Genomic DNA, 23,527 nt, shown 5'->3' with positions numbered 1-23,527 from the left:
ACTGAAGTCAGAGCAGACAGAATAGAGATTAGAATGTTCAATTGTTGTCTTATCTTCTTTTTTCTAGGTGCATATGTGCTTCAGGTAAAAGCCACAGATGCAGATGATCCAACCTATGGAAATAGTGCCAGAGTGGTTTATAGCATCCTTCAGGGACAACCTTATTTCTCTATCGATCCTAAGACAGGTAAATATTTTATCAGTGAAAACATCATCACCCTTTCAAAAGTTTAAACATTAATTAAACTTTGGCACAAAGTTGCATTGTCTTGTTTAGCAATAAAGAATTTGGGTTGTACAATTGAACTCTAGAAGTCAGTATCTTTCATTAATAAGCTGTTTCTTATTGTTTCTTTCCATGGTTCTAAGCTGGTATGAGTAAGCAATTATTTGGCTTAAATATATAAAATTTAACACATGAAATCTTTAAAAAATATATGTGTGTATATATAAATATGTATGTATATATATATATATATATGCATATAAAATATACATACATACATGAGTGTATAATTTTAGGTGTCATTTGTTTCCTGCCATTTAATAACATCAGCTACAGTAAAAGTAGTTGATATTTACATATTACATACATACACATTACATACATATTCAATTTTACAAAATATTTTACATTCATTATCTCATTTGAATCTCATGACAGTTATCTGATGAGATGGTTTGCATGAGTGTAATTTTCCCAAATTTAAAATGAATAAACTAGGGCTCAGCTAAAGCTGCTAAAGGTCAGAGATGAGACACATCTCCAAATCTATTGACTCCAAGTTCAGACCTCTTTCCATCTCTTTCCCTCTTCCACTCTTTCTGCCTTCTTCCTTTCTCTTTCTCTCTCTATCCCTTTCTTTTCCCTCCATCTTTTTATTCTCACCCTTCTTCCCTGTCCTTTTCTTCTCTCTTGATAGTTATATTGAAATTTTCATTTTTTGCTTGATATATTAATATACATATACATATATAAGACATATATGTATATATGTATGCATATATATTTACTTTATCCTGTTATGTTACATTTTGGAACATCAGTGACTAATGAATATTTGTGAAATTCTATTTCATGAAGATGAAGAATGTAGATAGTAGTCTTAATATAAACATTTTAGCTGAGACAAAGAACAAATGAGAGTTTGAAACATCTAGGATTGAAGATTCCTGTTCAATAGCTATTCTGGCCTATTTTTAAAAGTCATTGCCATTTCTATATTTGAATAATTCTGTAAAGTAATCATACGAAGAAGAATACTAGGAAGTAGGTCTCTCAAGGTAAGGTAAACTCAGATTTAAATTATATGCATTTTAAAACTCATTTTTAAACAGTAAAAATTTCAGTTCAGTCAACTTTAGGTTTGTATATAAGTTTCCTTGATGAATTCCTTCCAAGCAGTTTAACCTATCCAGGCATGGCAGTCCTATGTAATTATTTTATCTCTTTAATTTTCTTCTTTCTTTCTCCATGATTAACTAAATCTCTATATTTCTAAAAATGAAATTCTAGATCAGTGAATATCCTTTATTTAAACTTATCCCCCAATCTCTCCTTTAGAACATAACTTTCAAACTTTCATTTAATGCACCCAAATCTTTACTTAGAAACAGTTTTTTTTTTAATTCCAACAAAGTGAAAAAACTATTCTTTTGAATTTCTATCTTTTCCACCACTATCAATAGATTATCTCTTACTAGTTTATTGGGATGAAGGCCAAACTGAATTGAATTCATTGAATTTCCTTTCTTTCTTTCAACCACAGCATTTTTCTGTTTTCGTTGTCTTAGAGAAATTAATTGTCCTGTCTTTATTTCTATGTTGAGAATTCTGTTGCATCTATCCCATTCAAAAATTCACTTTTCATTTTCCTGATACAGTTATAAAACTAAGCTGAAAAGATTTCACAACAAATAACATAACCATATTTACATATTGCCTAAAAGTAAATGTGAACTATCTTGTGTTGTGATATGGGAGCCACCTGCCAGGATGCAAGGAGACTAAGAGGCAATTGTGTTCTCTGACCTCTCTCCTCTTCCCTCTTGCCTCCAATTTATTTCATTTCAAATCCACAAGGAACATCTGTGAAGGCTGTTTTGCAACTCCTTCAAGTGTTATGATTCACAGCTTGTGGAGGGAGGCTCTCAGAGAATTAACCTGCCTCTTCATTTAGACATGGTACTTAACAATCTTGTATCATTATCTCCAATTTATTGATATGGAAATTATCCTCTGAGAGGTAAAAACAAAAATAAAAACACCCCTCTACCTTTACCCCTCACATGCAAACAATTGCCTGTGATCATGTAACTAAAATTCACATCTAAGATTCCTAATTTAAATGATTTTGACCTCAGATATATAGGTTTAAACTCACTCACAGGGGTCCTCAAACTACCGCCCATGGGCCAGATGCTGCAACTGAGGATGATTATCCTCTTCACCCAGGGCTATGAAATTTCTTTATTTAAAGATCCACAAAACAAAGTTTTTGTTTTTTACTATAGTCCAGCCCTCCAACAGTCTGAGGGACAGTGAACTGGCCCCCTATTTTAAAAAGTTAGGACCCTCTGGAAGGATAATAGGATCATAGATTTAAAACTAGAAGAGGCTTTAGTACTCAAAAATTCTTATTTTGCATATGAGGAAACTGTGGTCCAGAGCTTTAATATCTTGTTAAGGATCAAACAAATAGTAAGACTAAGTTTGTAAACTTAGACCTTTGATTCTGAATACAGCATTCTTTACAATGTATCATTGCTTATGCAGGAAGCAATCTAATGTAGTTTTATAGATATCACTGAAACTGGGTAGTTTGGGACTCATGCCAGGAATATGATAATGGTAACCTTACTCAAAAAGAACAGAAAAAGGGGCATAGTGTGAAAAAAAGTTTGTATGTATACACCTATAAACACATATATATATATATATTACATATTTACATATGTATATGTAAGTAAATATGTACATACCTACATATATATCCAAGAACCAGTGTAGAAAACATGATACAGAAAATATTGTTGAAGATTGATAGAGGAAGAAACAAAAGCAGTATTGTATGATTGATGGGAAAGAAAGAGATAAAGAGTAAGTTAGAGCACTGATAAGTCAGTTTGGCTAATATGACATCTGTTGAAATTTAAATTCACAAGGGATGCCTGATGTCTGAGATAGGAATAATGAGAATCTTGGGAAAGTGTCCCCTCCATCTCAAAATTTGAGTCAGAATGGAGTCATTTGTCAATTCTAGAAAATGGGAGAGGAAATGATACAAGGAGGATGCCAAACTATGAACGGCTGAGAAGCTCTCAAATTAAATCCTAATGATATTTTAACTAAAACAATTATATTGAAGAAGAAAAGAAAAAGGAAAGTTATTTAAAGAAACCAATGTGAATACCTAATGAACTTATCAACTAACTTATATTTAAATATTATATATAGAAGATAGACGCAAAGGCAGGTAGATAAAAAGATGTATTCAAAAGGATAGTACAGTCCCATAAAAATAGTATCAGGAATCCTAAATTTCAAATGAGTTCAGGCTAGGGATAATGTTAATTAATGACAATAAAAAAATCTCAAAAGAAGAATTGCAAACTGTTGATATACACATGAAAATTTGCTACTGATCACTAATAATGAAGTTTTATTTTATTTTTTAACTAACACATACATATCCTTGATATTTCACATCACACCAGCAAAGTAGCAAAGAAGTTTAGACAGACATGGGAATAATTAGTGTTGTCCAGGCTGTGGAAACATAAGCACGCTCATGCTTTGTTGGAGCAGCTGTGCACTGGGATAACCATTTGGGAAATCAATATGGAATTAGGTAAAGAAAGGTACTATAATGTCTATCCCATTTGTCCCAGAGATCCTACTGCTATTAGATACTCATCCTTTAAAAAATTTATGATAAAATGGCAATATCCATATGCACCAAAATATTTATAGAAGTACTTTTTTTTTTAAAATAATAAATAGCAAAGATCTGGAAACAAAGGAGATGCACACAATCGACAAACACTTATAATAAACATATTATGATCCAATAACCATCACAGTTACAAAGGGCTTATGTTGAAACATGGTGTTCACCATTAGATAGAGAACTGATAGATGCATAGTGCACATTGAAACATCTTTTTTTTTTTCTCTTTTGTTTCTTTTCTTTTGGAATATTGCTAATGCCAAAATTTGTTTTCATGACTACACATCTGTAATATGTTATATTTTTCTTGCATTCCTTTCGATCAGGGAGGAGTTAGAGAGAGGTAGAAAATATAGAACTAAAAAAAGAAAAGAATAAATGAATCTTTATACTTAAAAAATAAAACTTAATTACTAAAAACAAGTTGTAATACATAATGAAACAGTCTATAAGAAACAATGAAAATGATGAATTTAGAGAAGCACAGGGAGAATTGGATAAAATGATACAAAACAAAGTAATCAGAGCAAGAATAAAAAATTATACCATAATAATTCACTAAATTTTATATTCACAAATAAATATTCACTAAAATTATGGTGACTGTTGTGTAATTATTATGGATAAATTTGACCCAAAAGAAAAGTTATGAAAAGACACCTCTCTCCCTTCTTTGTAGAAGAGAAGGAATTTAGATGTGAAATACCACATATATGATTGATATATTTGGTGAAGCACTTCTTTTGTTGTTGTTATAAAGGCTGACTCTATGTCTAGGAGAAGATGAAATTATATATCAGAAAATGAAGGTGATTTAAAATAAGAGATGCCAATAATTTAAAATAAAAATTTAATTTTTTAAAATAAATTTTAAAATAAAATATTAACGACAACAAAAGGCTTTTTAAAAACTTTATTGGTTTTTTAAAACTATGAATGATCAAAGAAGGATAGAATTGCTTCTTTGTGTTGATGGAATGATGAGAATAGAGAGTGGCAAGAAGGCAAAGATACTCAACTCTGATTTTACTTCTTTACTCTTTGCTAAGGTTTCAAGAATAGTACAAAATTAAAGAAGTGCTTGAAGCCTTCTAGTGTAAAAGAATAATAAGTAATCATCTAACTGTCCTTAATGATTTCAAATCATCTGGAGCAGAAAATTATATCCCAAGGTACTTATAGAATTGGTATTTATATATGTTCTGATAGGTGAAGAAAAATAGGAGGAAGAAGAGAAAGATTTGTCTATCTTGATTTGGATTCCTGAAAAAATTTTTAGGACATTATTAATGAAATGGTTTGTAAACATAGAAAGGGACACACTAATATCAAAAAATCAACATGACTTCATCAGCAGATCATGATCTATAATTTTCTTTATTTTTAAATTAATAGATAAAGATATGGTTGAATAAGTTTTCAATAAATCATTTGACAATGTCTGGACAAAATAGAAAGACAAGCATTAGACAATAATAGTACTAGATAATATCAGAATGTTTGGAATGACTGGAAAAAAGACTACATATTGGAAAGGCTACCATTGGGAAAAAAATTTTTTTTTTTCTCCATATAAATCCAACAGGCAGAACCAATAACATTGGGACATTTCAAAGAGACAGACTTTGCTTTAATGTATTGGGTGAATTGGAGCTATTCAAATCTGGAATATACTTCTTCAGATTGTACTATTCCTCCCAATCATCACCACCCTTACATACTCCTTACTAGAAATCATGAAGCAATGTCTGTATGACTAATTGTGGATGTTATAGATTATTCTGAGGTATGGATTAAAGTTGATGATCTTTGAAGACTCTTGCAACACTGAAAATATGATACTCCAAGTATGATGACTAAGGACTTGAAAGGAAGGCATAGATATAAGATGCAGTAAGGTGAAGGAATAATTGAGTAAGGCTAGGATACTGAGACAATGTAGGGAGAATGAAGAGAAAGAGGAAAGAATCACAGATCACACTGAACTAAAGGAATTGGAGAATATAAAAACTTTAATAAAAATAAGAATTCAGAAGAAGAATTTGGCCTAGGAGCCCTGGGCATAGTGTGATCTTTTTATGGCAAGGTTGAGTTTTAAATGCAGGACAAACATACAAATAGAGATCTTCTGCAGGGTGATAGAAATATGTGTGTACTAAGTTTGGAAATAAGAACTATGGGTATAGATTTCTAAGGAATTGTGTTTACAAAGCTCTTCCATCAAAATAGTCCTGTCAGATAAGTTTTAATAATTCATTTCAGGTCAGCCAACACTTATTATGTACCTGTAACCACCTAGTACAATACAGTATAGTTCCTAAACTGTATCTTCAATTTTCATTCTATTTGTGGGGGGAAGGGAGAAAAGAGGAGGGAAAATATGATATACATACAGAAAAGTATAATGCATTTATGGTACCTGATACATAGAAATAATTTAATAAATCCTCAAGTGATGGATTGAATATGTGCATAAACTAAATACTTTTGTAACTGCTTGTATGTTTTATACATAGACAAGTATAATAGAGTTGAGAAAGATCCAAGGCAATGTTAAATTATTGTAAAATTATGATAACTTGGAGAGTGAGAGAACATCTATTGCTGATGATGATAGAGAGGAATGGTCAGAGAAAACTACACATAAAAGGAAACATTTGGGCTAAACCTTAAAGGAAAATAGAGATTTTGAAAAGTAGAAATGATGGAGGTTACAATGCAAAGGATGACCAGAATGAATAAACAGAAAGTGGGAAAAAAAACATCAAAATGAGGGAATTCTTGGATATCTAGTTTGCCTAAAATAATAGTCCATTAAAGAAAGGAATATTAAACCAGAATGAAAAAGTAGATTTCACTTAGATTACAAAAGGCTGTAAATAGAGGGTTAAGATACATTTAATTTATATAATAGTGATAGAAGGATTTTGAGCATTGGTATGACATGGAAAGAATTATTAGCAGCTCTTGGGTAGATGAATTAAAGAGAAAAGATTGAGGAGGGCTTCTTATGTGTTGTTATGTAGTCCTGACAAGTAGAGAAGAGGACATGAATTAGGCTGTTGATAATGTGAATGGTGAGAAGGGAATACATGGAAAGGAAATTATAGACATATGGCAGCCGATTAGAAATTAGTGGGGGGTAATTTAGAGAGACAGGAGACAAAAAATAATTCTAAGGGTGAACTTAGGTGACTGTTAGGATAGTTTCCCTTAACAATAATGTCTGAGATTTGAGAATAACATTAATATGTACTTACATAATGCTTTATGGTTTATAAAGCATTTTGAGTACCTTATTTCACTTGATTTCAAAAATTATGTTTTGACATAATCACTACAAATATTATCTGAATTTTACATATGATCTTTATAGCTTTTAAAGCATTGTAAGCAGGTAAAATCAATTTCTGAGTGTCTTTCTTAAATGTCCATAAAGATAGCATTTTAATTGTCCTGTGATAGAGTGCAAGTGATGTCCTACTACAATCATCAGCCTACTGGTCTTATTAGAGTTTTTAGATCACATGCAGGACATTTCCTTCCTAAAAGACCATAGAATCCTCATTCCTTGCAAACATATAACCACGTATCCCAAGTGCCTATTTTTTCAGTGGACAGTGCTAGGGAGATCTAAAATTTAATCTAGGAGATAGAAAGATATTTAATTGATGTTTTGTATACATCTCATGCTTGCCATGTTTTACCTTATCTCTTTTCTCTCTGATCACATTCCTCCCCAAATGGACATTACTGAAATACTTAATGCACTACTCTGATATAGTTACTTGAACTTTGTGGTTATTGTTTGTCCTTTATTCTTAAAGTAGACTATAGCATCGGAGAGGTAATGCCATGACATGTAAGTAAATTGGATTTGAGGAAGGGAGGGCTGTGCAAAGTCACCAGCTTCCCTTTTCTCCCCAGAGCCATCTGGATCTAGTGGCAAGATACAGATTAAGACAACTAGATACAGTGGGAGTCCTGAGACATTTTAAGCTGGTACCTCTATATGAGCCATTTCTTAAACCTCCTCAGTTTATTTTTACAGGCATTGGTTGATGGATATGGATAACATTAGTGGGTAAATATTAGAAATACTCCTGCAGCTCATGAAAATAAATAATGTGAGATAGACCATGGAGTCATATTTCACAATCATAGATTACAGAATCACATTTCAGAGTCACAGATTATAAGAATAAAATTGGAAATGTGATTAAATTATTTAGTTTTTACCTCTGACTCTTTATCAAAGAGATTCACAATAGTCACCTCAGCACTCAAGATACTCATTAGTCTTACTTCTCACTTCTTTTCTTATTTCACAGTTAGAATTTCTCCATGAGACTGCTCTCTGGCAAGTTTGCTAATAGCAGCAACAGTTTTCATGGTGATCCCAAAATCTGATTCTTGAAAGCAGTGAAGGGAAGGAAGAAGCCAACTTTATATGATGAGGCACACACATTTCCTGCCTCAAAAAAAACTAGAAAAATACAAATTACCTGTCCTCTTACTGTCCTTTAGAGGACTGGGGGAATGAGGAGGTGTCTCCCTTTTGGATATGCCATGTATTTTCCTTTGTTTCTCTCTATGAAATTTTCTAGGGCCCTTGTATCTCCAAAGAAATGAAAGATTAGAATACTCAAGAAGGCTAAATTAGTTGAACAAAGACATTCATTTTTTTTTAATTGAGCATCAAATTTTTCTCACTCCCTTCATTCTTTCTTTGCTCCCTAAAATGATAAGCAATTTGTTATAGGTTATACATATGCAATATGTAAAACATTTCCATGTTATTCTGCTGTAAAAGAAGAAACAGCCAAAAAAAAAAAAAAGGAAAAATGATAAAAATAAAGTAAAAACGGTATGCTTTGATCTGGATTTTTATTTCTTCAGTCTTTCTTTGGATCATTTTCTTTTGTGCATTGTTCTGGCTCTACTCATTTCATTTTGCATAAATTTGTACAAGTCTTTCCAGATTTTTCTGAAATGTGTCAGTTCATCATTTCTTATATCACAATTGTATCCAATTATAGTCATAAATCACAATCCATCCAGCCATTCTCCAGTTGATGAGCATCCCCTTAATTTCTGATTTTTTGTCACCAAAAATAACTGCTTTAAATATTTTTATACATGGAGATTCTTTTCCCGTTTCTTTGATACCTTTGGGATACAGACCTACTAGTGGTATTGCTGGACCAAAGGATATATATATACGTCATTATTCACTAGGGAAATTAGTTGATAGTTTCCTTTCTCTGTTTTGATTCTTCCTGGTTTAGGAATTTGTACCATGTTTGTGTCATAAAAAGAATTTGGTAAATTTTCTTCACCTATTTTTCCAAATAGTTTATACTATTACAGTTAATTGTTTTTTAAGTGTTTGATAGAAATCACTTGGGAATCCATCTGACCTTGAAGATTTTTAGTTCTTTGATAACTTGTTCTATTTTTTTTTACCCTAAAATGGATTTATTTAAGTATTCTATTTACTTTTTTTGTTAATCTGGGCAATTTATATTTTTGTAAATATTCATTCATTTTACTTAGTTGTCAGATTTATTGGCATACAATTGCACACAATTATTTCTAATAATTGCTTTAATTTCTTCATTTGTAGTGAATTTACCCTTCTCATTTTTGATAATGGTAATTTGGTTTTCTTCTTTGTTCTAAATGAATCAAATATTTACCTATTTATATTGGTTCTTGCATAAAATCAGCTTATAATTTTATTTATATTTCACTAGTTTTCTTTTAATTATATTAATATCTTCTTTGATTTTCAGAATTTAATTTACTATTTAATTAGAGGTTTTCTAGTTTTTTTAGTTGAATGTCCCAAACATTGATTTCCTCTTTCTCTATTTTATTCATGTAAACATTTAAAGATATAAAATTTCCCCTAAAAACTCCTTTGGTTATATCCCACAAGTTTGATATGCTGTTATTGTTATATGTTATGTCATCATCTTTGATGAAACTATCTTTCTTTGATTTGTTGTTTGACCCATAAATTCTTTAGGATTAGATTATTTAGTTTTCAATTAATTTTTAAGCTAGTTTTCCATGGTCCTTTATTGAACATAATTTTTATTGTGTTGGTGTTGCCTTGCCTAGTCTATCTGGTTGTGCTAGGGCCACTGGGCATGGCAGGCCTAATTACTAGTCTGCTGTATAGACTTGAAGCCTCACAGCTAGACTGATATTCACTGGCTTATTGTGCCTGGGTTGCTGATCTGTGCTGTGGGTATGGATCTTCCCTGGCTTGCCTAGATATTCCATCCATGCTCTTGAGAAGCTCACAGCCTTTTATGTTGGGAGATGCCTTGTGAACAACTATGTAAAAAAAAAAAAATAGACACTGTAAATTCAAAATAGTTTCATATATAAGGCACTAATGAAGGAGGACTAGGAAAGCTTTCTTACAGAAGGTAAGATTTTGGTCATGTTAATACAAATAAGAATGCAACATAGCATCATGATAAGATGACTGAATTTTTATTCAAAGGAGCTGAATTTTTAATCCTTGCTTTTTTTTTTTTTTTCTTATTTTTGTTATTCTGTCCTATCTGACTTTTTATAACAGCTCTTGGAGTTTTCTTAGCAAAATCTTGAAATGGTTTGCCATTTCCTTTTCTAGCTCATTTTACAGATGAGAAAAGCAAGGCAAACAGATTTAAATGATTTGCCCAGTGTCACATAGCTAATACAAGTGTCTGAAGCCAGGTTTGAATTTAGGTTTTTCTGACTTTAAGCCTAGCATTCTATCGACTGAGCCACCTACCTATTCCTATTTCTTACTACTGGTATGACATTGGATGAGTCACTAAATGTCTCTGGGAATCAATTTTCTCATATGTGAAAGAAATTGCTGTTATTATTAATGTATCATTACATTAGGAATGTAGGAAACACTCCTCTAGGAAAACACTGGCACTGTTCATAGCAACTAAGCATACTTGACCTTAGGAGATGAATTAGACATGAGAGTTGTTTAACTCATTTTACTCTTGGCAAATTTTACGTAACACTCTAAAGATATAACCCAATCTTCAATGTTAGATCATATGATTTCTGAGTTGGAGGATACAGGCTTATGGGGCTAGAATCTCCAAAGAAGTCTGGACCTCATTAAAATGGAATCAAAAAGTCACCTTCCTCATCCCTAAAAGAGAGTTCACCAGAAAGCACTGAGTTTTCCCCATAAAAAGTCATTATTTGACAGCATTCTATTTTGGTTACAATTTGTTCTTATAGCAGAAATTCTAAAAGATGATTGTCACCCTGCCAAGATAGTCTAGTACTAACTAAACCTATAGACCACGAATCTTTCTATTTCAGTACTATGTCAGCAATGTTTTCTACTTTTGACTGCTCTTTCTCTGCCTGTTCCATAAGGTTTCTATCTTTGCTTCCATTTTTGCCCTTAGCATAATGACTTGCATTTTGATGCTTTCTTTGCTTAATTCTATTGACATTAAACCCCTTGCTTTCCTGAATGAATTGTCCAGGATCATAGTTAAAACATTATCTTCAAAACATTTCTTACCAAACTTAGGAAGAGTTCCCTGAATATACTCCAATATAGTATCATATGTACATAACTCTGGCTAGGTTAAAAGGGTACAGATGCAATGTTAGTTCAAGGGGTAAACACTTTTTAAAAAACAGGTAGTGTTTTTACTTTTGTTCTTTTTAAGAATACAAAAGATCTGAATATGCTGTATATTGAAAGGAAATATACAATGGAGGAGGAAAAACTGAAAATGCTGAAAAGTCAGGCAGTAACTAATTGAGGAAGTTCTAGAGAAGGAGAGAAGTGATGAGATTAAGAGAAAAAGTGGAAGATTAGTTTTGAAAAGCAGATAAGTGCCTCTGAGGAGAAGACAAGGTTAAGTGAACTTAAAAAGAGATTTTGAGACAATAAGTTTTCTATTATAGTAGGTTAAGGGGGAGATACTGGGTACCCTCTGGCAAAGTTTCAATCTCTTAATAAAATAGGGGCAACACTATTGAGAATTGGAGTGAGTGGGTAGAATTGGTGGCTTAGATAGTGTGGAGAAATGTTGAAACAGATGCTCTAGAGAACACAATAGGGAATTTGAAATAACTTCCAAGAAAGAAAATCCTATCCAAGGCAACAATTGTTTTAATACAGAAACATTCTTTATTTTTTTCTTTTTTTGCTGTTTTGCTTGTTTACACAGTACACAATAAAGGATAGCAAGAATACAGACAGATGGTTTGAGAGAATGTGCTGCTCAAATGATTCCCTGACTTACCACCGCTCCATCCCCATGGACTCTGATACCTCCGCTCTTGCACCAGGATCTGTGACTTCAGACAACTTAACCTGTCTGACAATATTGTATGATTTTTCCTGCTGGACTCATTGAAAGTTCTTCCAGTATAATCTTGAGAGGGGGCATATTCAAGATGTATATTAACAGGCTACATCAATAATATTGATGTTAGGCAGAAGGGTCTGGCTAATGTCAACATCTAAGTGAAGAACAAAGCAAAAATAAGCAGTTAATTGCTGTATTGAAGCTTAGTGCCTTTATGAAAAAAAGATAATTGCAGTAGAAACATTCACACCTGGAAAGACAGCAGTTGTATTGGTTACCATAGAATTGTTCTTTCTTTGATCTTTACTTCAATGATGACATTATCTGAGCAGTTTAGTATTAGAAAATAACTTACAGTTATATGTGTAATGTATCTTTTATTACTTATAAATCAAAAGCTTCCAGACTTTCCCTATGATATTTCTGATGTAAGAAGGGAGATGAAAAAGAAAAAAAAAAAGTGGCATCAAGTATAATAAATTTTCTATTTTTTTCCTTTGTGGATGTAGACATGTTAAGACTACCAAATACCTCAGACCAGTAAACAAGTGATTAGGCATCTCATTAATAGAAGAGTCAATCATACTTCATGAACACAACTACATGAGAAAGATTTTTTTTAACAGATTTGAATGTAGTTACTAAAGAGTAAATAAAAATCAAATAATTCTTCATAATTATGATTTGTTTCTATTTTTCTTTATTTTCCTTCCTTTTTTTGTTCTTTTTCTCCTATTACACGATATACACACAGAATATAATAGCTCAAATAATTTCCAGTCAGATATTTAAGATTAGAACTCAGGAAAATGAGTCTTCCTGAATCTGGGCCTAGCTGGCTAACCTAGTTACCCCAATATAATAAAGAGTCTGACCTTTTGAAAAATGAATTAAATACATAATTGACTTAAGTTGAGGGAATCAAGTACTTTTTTACACAAGCATGCAACAAAGACTGTTAATTTGCTTAAATAATCTATCATTAATTTTACAAAAGAAATATATCATATAGTCATATATGAAAACTACTAATTATGATGCTTATATTTAATATGGTTATGGCGAGTTTTAATGTGTGCATTATATGTAATGCATCTGGAAAGAACAATGAAAAGTTTAGGTGAAGGGTTTTCCTTTGTAAAACATGGTCAAGATTCTTTTTACCTGCTTTTCCTCATGTCTAGGAGTATGTAATTCCCAGATACTTAAAAGGCTGACTATAGGAATGTGAACCTATTAGGACAGGATTCCCATCAGGAAATGGGAGAGGTTTTTCTTCACCTTAAAAATAACAGCAAGAGATGTTGACTATGTCTGACAACATCAAGGAAATGTACCTTTGTCCTTTAAAATTCCCATCAGGGACTGCACAGTGGAAAATATTTTTCTCCAGTCTACCAGTGTCTTAGCAGAAGGTGATGACCCATGTGTAGGGCACAGATGAAGCATATTAAACTTTAAGGTAGTAAAATTTAATGAATAGGATCCTTTTGCTCTAAGTCAGTGAGGAGTGAGGGTTGGGAGAGATTTTTACAACTGTCTCAAGAGTTCTTTTTGTGTCAATTAACAAGCATTTGTCAATCAAAAAGAGCCTCTATTTTCAAGTAACTAAATTCTGTCAGGTGATAATGTGGCGCTGACTAAAATATTTTAAAAACAATAGCTGGAAATGAGTCTAACTATTGTAAGCATTATTAATACTTTACTAAGAGAAGGAGAAGGAGAAGATAGTGTTTGACTGTGATGATGGCAGCAGAGTGTGAGAACCTCCATGGGAGGGAGGTAGTGGTGATGCTGAGCTATATATGAGCCAACAGAGAAAGCAAGAATAATGAAACATGGGCCTAGAGATAGTGTCAGTAGTAGGATAACATGTCAAAGGTTGAGATGCGGTTACAGTGGTAGGGATCGCCAAACATGGTTAATCAGAAGAGTGGCTAGAACTAAGGATTAAACTTAATCATCATATAAAATAAAATACCTAATTGTGTCCTTATAAACACTCTATATGTTTGTGTCAATGAGGTCAACTGTCCAATACCTGTATGATTTCCCCTTATTTTGTAGTTGAAGATAAAAGATGGAAATTCAACCTCAGAGTAATACAGTTAAGCTGGGTTGAGTTTTTTGATTCTGTGGAAAGTGTGGGATTCATTAGAAGGAAAATTTCTCTTTACTATGGGCTAAGGAATGTATCTTTTCTGTACTTTTTGTTATTTGTAATAAATTCTAGTGTTTTATACTTTGTTACTGTGATGCTTGTATGAGAGCTGAATTTCTTTTGGGAAAAGCTAGAAGTAAGCAAAATTCATATGTTCCCAGGGGAACTCTGGTGGAGGCATGAGCCAAAGAGAAGGCTACAAGATGAATTTGGTACGTGTGAGATCAGAGTTAAGAGTCCATGGGGGTGTGTGTATGTGTGTGTGACACAGAAGGCATAGGCAACCCACACACATCCTGAGTAAGAGATTAATCTGTAAGCTTGATAGAAGTTTTGTTTTCCTACTTCTTTCTGTAGCAAATCTCAATTTATAAAGAGGGAGAATATATGGTTATCTATGGGGCTCACTGAGCAGACCAGCTATTTCACTGATCACCATCCAAAGTGCCTGAAATTCAGTCATTAGAGTAGATATTCTTAATCATTTTTTGGTATTCATCGTGGATCCCTTTGGCATTCTGCTGAAAACTATGGGCCTTCTGAGAATAATGGTTTTAAAATAATAAAATAAAATACATGGTTATAAAAAAAGTAAATTATATTGAAATGGTTATAATATTAGATAGATAGATAGATAGATAGATAGAGTTAGGACTCCCCCAACTAGAAGTAGACTAGTCATAAAGGCTTAATCATCTTCAGGAGTCTCCTGTTAAAATGAAAATATTATAAGAAGGCTATAATGCCATAAGTTTATCAGATAACAGGAGAAAAAGGTTCTATAGACTGGGATCCATATAGCTGTGTAGATGGTGGTGGGAAAGCTAAGAAAGGAAAGAATGCACCAAAAATAAATTTTGTCCATTGAATAATTTTGAATGTTACCTTGCCCAATAGCCACTTGTTATAAATACCAAATAATGGTCTAGATACACCTTTTTCCACATGAAAAAGAAAACTTGAATTATGTCCTTCACAGATACAATTATCTCGACAGACAAGGAAAATCTATAGAAATGTTGGGAGGCACTTAATTGTTTGGTCAAATTTTTCAGAAAAGAAAAGTTTTGGGATAGTGAGAGTGTAAGAATTTATTAATTTTGAAATATATTTGAAAAATCTTGAAATTGAAAAATTGAAATATATATTTGAAATAATATTTAAATATATTTGAAATATGACAGATACGTGAAACACATGAATTATCTATAATTTTGTGGCTGATTCATGTGAACTATTTATAAGTATTTAAAACAAACAGAATAACAAAAACCTTGATCCTCAAAATAGTATTCTTGGAAAAACAGCTACAGAGTTTAGTTCTATCAATGGATCAGTTGTAGTATTTATATGTTTGTGTGTATGTGTGTGTGTGTGTATGTGTGTATGTATGGACATACTGAATGCATGAATGCTGAATGTACTGAAATGATAAATTATTCTCAAGTATTGAGATTATAGTATAAATCATGAAACTGAAGCACCTTCTAAATGTCTTTTAAAATATGACTAAATTTCAGCAAAAATTTTAATAAATATTTTTGGTTGTCCCTACCTTCCTCATACTTTTTTCTTTCTGTACTCTTTCCTTTGCTGATATAAACCTCCCAACTCTCTTCCTTTCCTGGTTTCAAGGAAAGTCAGTGTTTTTAGAGATCCTGCATTTGACCTTAGGCAAAGGATGTGTAAATCTTTTAGCCTTTTCAAATCCCATTCTCCCTAATCCCTTAACTATTTCTCTTAATTTGTATCACCAGTGCCAAGTACTTACTTAACTGTCAATCATAAGAAACAGTGCCTGACTCATGTTAGATTTTTGTTATGTTTGTAGATTGGTAAATTAATTCATAATTGGTTTAAATAATTTATAATAGCTTTAATGTGAATGGCCCCCTAGAGATGCATTTTCTTAGAATAAATTTTGAAGAGACAGTGAAATTTCAGGTAATTTAATATGTTGTTGGGGAAATATTCAGAAGAAGGCTTTCTTTGACATTCTCCCTCAATTCACTTCATGGAAGTTACCACTTATTCTCTTTATACATAAGATTTGTTGCTGCATAAACTAATTAATTGAAGCATTATGATACAGAAGAGGAAAAAATCACTAGATGGTTCTCAAGAGAACATGGGAACAAATTTTACTTCTGTTATTATCTTTTTGATATTGAGTGAATCACTTAACTTCCCAAAACCTCTGTTTTTTTTGGGTTTTTTTTTAATCTGTAAATGAAGGGATTGGTTGAGATGGCTGATAAATTCCCTTTTATCTCTAAATCCATGACCTTGGGAGGTAAATGTATATTTGATTTGAATTTTCTAAACTATCTCATGTACTTAGTATTTAAGTACAAAGTCCTGTATGTCTACACATATAGTCTAATCTGAAATATTTTAAATTCATTTTCTTCTCTGTCTGCAAACTTTTAAATATCCCTAGTCACTTATGAAAGTCATAATGACATACCTAATGGATTGAATAGTATGTATAGAATAGTAAAGAAAAGTTCCTGATTCTTTCTCCCTGTGTCAACTGATTCTATATCCAAGTCTTTCTAAACTTATCAGAGAAAGGTAGTAGGTCTATATATGCAGAACAACCACCTGATTTAAATCTCACCTTTCTATAATAGAAATAGGAAATGTCCTTGTAGTCCTTTTCTCTATTGCTATTTCTCTCCCCCCCCCCCAAAAAAAAAATCTCCTGGGGTTCATAAATCCTAAGTACAAGTTGATCAGTTAATACAGTAAATAGGATATTTCTAAACTCTTCACATCTTTGGCAGCAGTAGAAGCAAGCAATACAGTTCAGAGATATTTCTCAATTGATATTAACTTGATTTTATTTTCTCTGTGTGTGATTCAAGAATCCCTTGAGTGCTGAAAAGAAATTAGATGTTGATCCTTCAATACAGCTTATATAAATTCAAACTTCTTCTTGTCCTAGTCCTCCTGATAAAATGTATTGTTATTATTACCTCCTTTCCTCAAACAGGAAATTGACTAGTAAACTAATCAAATTTCAAGGCTTACATGAAAGATCATGGCACTAGTATGCTTGTAGTGAATGAGTAGAACTCTTAGGAATTAATAGGATTAAAAAGACATAACAAATACTTAATCTGCAATTTTAAAAATTTGAGTATAAGTACTAATAAATGTAGAAATCATTCAAATAATGCTAATAACAAAAATCTTTTAATACTCTCAATTGTTTTCTTTTAAGAAAAAGTATTTGTGAGCTTTGTGTGTGTGTGTGTTGTATTTGCCTATATATGTTTGTGTGTATATGGAGAGTATATGAATATTTCATATTCCCTCCAACTCCATTCCTGTGAATCCAATCCCTTGTATAATTAGAAGGACAGTATTCATAGAAAAGCATGAAGGGTCCCTTACTGTGGTAGGGGAGCAAAAGAAAGTATAACCTTTTCTCCTCCTGGGAATTAAATAGCTCTCTATACACTCATAACTCTCCTGTGTAGGACATGAGAACAAGCAAAATATTTTCCCATAGGTATTCTTCCAGGGACAAGACAATAATCCCTAACTAGGAATAAGACCAGAACTACTCTCATATGCAGATCATTTGCTACAATTCTTTAATTTTCTCCTCATATAAGGCAAAAGAATGCATGCTGAGGAAGTATTCCCTTCTTAGTAACAACATAACAGGAGTTTATTGTCCTGCAGGGGAAAACTTTCTAAAATGTAGCTCTGACTGGTGAGTTTGAGCTGCTAAACTAGTCACAGAGAAAGGGTCACTTTATATTTTCATCTTTCTTGTTTGTCCTCCAATTATTCTGCTTATATAAAATTCCAGAGGCTCAAGATAAGCATTCAAAAATTACTGAGATTAAATGTATGGTTTTTATAGAAATCATTCTTTGACCTTCTGGTTTATTGGATAAGACCTTGTAATTACATACATATCAAATCATATCATTTAATGTAGGGTAATTAAAATCATTAAATAAATTATTAATTCTAGCTTAGATAGAATTTAGGAAATAAGCAGACCCATACAAGTTAAAAAGATCTAATATCAAATCCTTCCTCAGAGAATTACTAGCTGTATAATACTGGGTGAATCAGTTAATATGAGTTTGCTTTAGTTTTCTCATCTGTAAAATGAGAATAATAATAGCATTTACCTTCCAGAATTGTGGTAGTAAGGATCAAATGAAGTAGTATTTGTAAGACTTTTAGTACAATGCCTGATGTATAGTAAATAGGTACTATCTAAATGTTTGTGTTATCATTGTCATCATCAGTCATCATCATCATCATCATCATGTGAAGTAGTTTTCTAGCAAAATTCAAATTGTATATCTTCAGAAAAATCAGAATAAATTTTTGAAGTTTGCTCAAGAAGTATTGACATTTCATCTACTTTTGAATTTTTCTTGAATTGTGTTTAGAAACATTTGATAATACTGAATCAGAAGGTAGAGAAGTAGACTCTTTCAGTATATAGTACATAGTGAAATGAACTCAATACATACAGAGGGGAAGATTCATCTCTAATTTATTTCCAGCAGTAAAATAAATATAAGTAAAAATATGTGTGTGTGTGTGTGTGTGTGTGTATACATATATATTTATATCAATATTTGACAGCTAGGTGGCATAGTAGATAGAGTGCTGATCCTAGAGTTTGGTGGAATTCAAATCCACCTCAGACAGCTGTGTGATCTTGAGCAGTTGTTTAATATCTGTTTGCCTCAATTCCTAAATGTATACAATGGCAATAATAATGGCAACTACCTCCCAGGATTGTTGTAAGGATCAGATTAGATTCTGTAAAATACACAGCATAGTGCCTGCCACATAGTATTTTCTATATAAATGTTAGTTAGCTAGAAAGTGTAGTAGCAATAGCTATAGAAGTGGCAGTAGTAGTGGTAGTAGTAGTAATACTAGTAGAACTAATATTAGTAGTAGTAATGGTAGAAGTAGTCATTGTAGTAGTAGTAATCATTACAGGAAGAGGAAAAGAAGAGGGGAAAGAGAACATATTTAATTATATACATATAGATAAAAGACATCATGTTTATTTATTTGAATAATAATTAAAAATTGGACAACAGGAAGACAGGAAGAAAAAATATTTTCCTTCTGTTAAAACAGGTTCACAGTTACAGTAAGGTGTATCAGAGATGAAAACCAGAGAGAAGTTCGCTAAAAAAAAAAAAAAAAAAAAAAAAAAAAAAAAAAAAAAAAAAAAAAAAAAAAAGAAGAAGAAGAAGAAGAAGAAGAAGAAGAAGCAGTAAGAATTAGATAGGCACAAATTCCAAAGCTTGGGGATTTTAAGTAGAAAAAATAAGGAATCTAGCAGGTTTTCCTGAGAAACAAAATTTCTGACATATTAGATTTAATCTGGGCCAAAAAATTGCCAACACTAAAACCAGGCTTTTTTTTTACTAAGGCAAAGACACATGATAGGCTTTTTTCCAAGGACCAGATAATGGGTAGATAAGCCAGAAGTAAAAACTATTGCTGACACATTCATATAGTTGAGTATCAGAAAATTAAGCTGTTCCTAAAAGGGATAAGGCACATATTTGCAATATTTATGATGTCTTTTTTTAAAATGATGTGAATTACAAAGTGCTCTTAAAGCTCAATGTAGCCCCAACTTTCCTTTCAAGTATGTTATATACTCCTCACTTAACTTGATACTTGTGTTTTTGTTCAAGGGCCTAAAATGTTCTCTATCTTATTTTAGCCACCTAGATTTTCATATTTCCTTCAAAGCTCATCTCAGCTCAAGTGCCAACTTTATATGAAGCCTTTCTAAATTTCATTTTTGGCTAATGTGTTAATGATGCTACAATCCTCTGAATTGCCCAAGAAAATCAAATGTCTTGCATTTTTTTGTATATAATTAAATATGAAGACATTGTCTTTCCAGATAAAAAGTAAACTCTTGGAAAGCAGACTCTATTTCATTTGTATTTTCTTATTCCTAGTGCCTAAAATAGAGTTTGTAAGTACTTAAAAAATTCTTGTCAGTTGGTCATTATGTTAATATTACCCAAGTACTTTAATTCATTAAAATAAAGAATAACATTAACACAGTAGTATATACAGAAAGAAAAGATATTTTGAAAACTTTTTTTAAGTCTGTAAGATATGGAGCATTTTATATAAGGTTAACTTTGTGTTCTTCTTAGACTGAAACTAAATGGGGTGGGGGAAGCATGTATTGATGTATCAAAAACATTATTATAAAATTGTTACTTTTATCTAGGATGTCATCCCTTGGGATCAACAATAAAAATACCATTACCATGAATAAAGAGAGAACTATTTCAATGTTGATTATTTTGAATAATATGTGAGTTATTGGGGAGATATATCAGAGGGAAGATAATCAAAAGGCTGTGATATTATGCTATGAGTAAGATAGAATGAAAGCCAAAGAACCATTGAAAAAGAAAAAAAGAAAAACCTCAGACATTCTTTGTTAGTCCCACTAGATTTCCCACTTTCCTTGCCACAATGAAGAGCAAGAAACAAATACTGTGTTTTATGGAATTTAATTTTTTGTGATATGTATGTTTTTTTTTTCCTTGAAGGTGTAATTAGAACAGCCTTGCCAAATATGGACAGGGAGGTCAAAGAACAATATCAAGTACTCATCCAAGCCAAGGACATGGGAGGACAGCTGGGAGGACTAGCAGGAACCACCACAGTGAACATCACTCTCACTGATGTCAATGACAATCCACCTAGATTCCCCAAAAGTATGTTGTGTTCCATGTTAAAAGTCAAAAGTCAATGCAATTGTTTATAAAAATCCTTCAATGTCCAATCCATGTGTACCTGTTTTTTTTTTTTTTTAAAGAATTTGACAGTCAAGAAAAAGATGTGAATAGACATAAAAAATAAATGTGCCTCATCTAGACTGACTTCATTGGATTTGAGCATAAAGTTTTTAAAGAGAAAATGAATTGCTTAAACAGATAACCACACTTTAATTAAAGGCAAAACCAGTGAGTGTTTCCTTTATTTGTATTTAAAATCAAAAGGACTGTGTTAATAGCCAAGAGTAAATTTTTTCTTGACATTTTCCTAAGTTAAAGGAAGAATTTCTGTGCAAATTGTATTGTGATTTAAAGATTAATGATAAATCCACTTATTATAAAAAGGCACCATATTCATTTTATGAACTTTTTGCATTTGGTGCTAAATCTATTTCTTTCTCCCCTACCCCCACTATAAACTTCCTCATTTAAAAAATGAGGGAGATAAGGGAATGGGAGCAGGAGGGCCTTCCAGTTTTAAATCCATAATCTGTAGCCTATTTACTTTACAATCATGATTAATTAAAATGTGAGAATTATAAGAATTTCCTAGTGATCATCAGAGTGATATAACATTAATGTTTAAACCATTATGATTAGATGTTTTATTATTATGTAATCATTAACATTGCATATTTTTCCTTGAATAACAATATCATTCTTGCATCTTTATTATTATTTTTTTCTTTTGAAAATATCACTTTTTTGTCATAATGCCCTATATTCTTTTTCAGACTGCATGACCAGAAACTTTTCATTATTATATCACTCCCCCTATCTCCTACAGATTTAAACAGGTGTTTTCAGCATTCCGGTATATAGGTGATGAATCTCTCACTTGGTACTGTCAGGTGAAATGAGGGCTCATGTTGCTGTGGGGAACTCAATGAAATCCTTGGACACCAACTTTGTGTAAACATAACTGAAATTTTTGCTATTTGTCATGGATCTTCCTTTTAAAGGAAATGAAAACTTAAATAATTGGCTAAATCAGCATTTTTTCCAGTTAATATGTTAGTATGTATTTTTTACTTAAAGGTAACTAGTGCTATAACATCGATAATGTTAATGATAATTATAATAATTATAATGATTATTACTATAACTATAATTTTAATAGCACTCTTCAGTTTTGAAAGAAATTTTATGTATTTTAATTCATTTGATGCTTTATAGAGGAAACTGAGGCAAAGAGAAGTTAAGTCATTTACCCAAGATAAAACAGCTAAATAAATGCTAGAGGCAAGACATTTTCCTGATTCCTCAACCTGATTTCTGTTCATTGTGTTAAAAAGCTATGAGGACACACTTCTCTTATTTTTTTAAATTTCAAAGTATAATAAAACATTTCAAAACATAGGAAATAAAAAGGCAAAAAATGTCAGATAAGGTATTTTGCATTCTAGGGTAAAGGTATGTTTATAGTATAATGTTATTAATAAGAGATACAGGGTCTAACAGAATTCCAGAACTCAGGAGCATTTTGTTCCAATAGGTAAAATACTTTCTATATACAAAGTCAAGAATATTTAAGAAAATGAATGTTTAATAAGGAAGGAAAATGAATTTCATTCTTTAATAACATTCTCTACCAATTTTTTTTTTTTTGTGGGAATACAAGATTATTCAAAAGTATTGCATCATTTTACATCTTTCATTAAACATGGGATGCTTTTTTACTTGAAATGTGTACAATACTCAAGTGATAGAGTAGAATATAACCTAAATGCCTCTATGATTATACCTTTTGTTGTCACTTTAGGTTACTTTTACTTGTAATTTCAGAGTGGGGGGAATGGTAAAGGATAATTTGTACAGGGGGTAGGCAATTTGTTCTTTTAACTTAAGAAATTAGTTTCAAAGCTTGACATAAATAAAAAAAATAATTGGGCCTTATATCTTTTTTGACTAGTTCTTTCATATTATTCTGTCATTTTAAATCATACACTTCAGAGAAAAAGAATAAATCTGTAAAAAGTGAACTAGGTGCTCATTTCTGCTAAGAAGAAAATTTTAAAATATCAGGAACAATTAAAACCACATATGTGGTTTAATAAATCTCAATAAAAATAGTTTTTTTTTTTTAACAGAAAGTCAAGAAAGCAGAGTCCCTTGATTTTCCCCCCCCACATACACCTAATTATATAGTGGGAGATCTGATAAGTGAACAAGACAAATTCTTAGAATTAATTGAATAATCCTGAATACATTTTAGCTGCATCATCATAAAATTAAAAAAAAAATGACAAA

General features: G+C 31.7%; 1 protein-coding gene across 1 annotated transcript in view; it reads left to right on the top strand.

Moving 5' to 3' along the window:
* Window positions 1-23,527, top strand: part of CDH12 (cadherin 12) — an 890,215-nt gene that overhangs the window by 757,834 nt on the left and 108,854 nt on the right. The window contains exons 6-7 of the mRNA XM_003759641.2: window positions 68-187; window positions 21,050-21,217. Coding sequence (XP_003759689.1) covers window positions 68-187; window positions 21,050-21,217 — 288 coding nt within the window. The remainder of the gene's footprint in view (window positions 1-67; window positions 188-21,049; window positions 21,218-23,527) is intronic.

Source organism: Sarcophilus harrisii, chromosome 1, assembly GCF_902635505.1.
Source record: "Sarcophilus harrisii chromosome 1, mSarHar1.11, whole genome shotgun sequence".
Lineage (NCBI taxonomy): Eukaryota > Metazoa > Chordata > Mammalia > Dasyuromorphia > Dasyuridae > Sarcophilus > Sarcophilus harrisii.
This window is presented reverse-complemented; position numbering and strand designations above follow the sequence as displayed.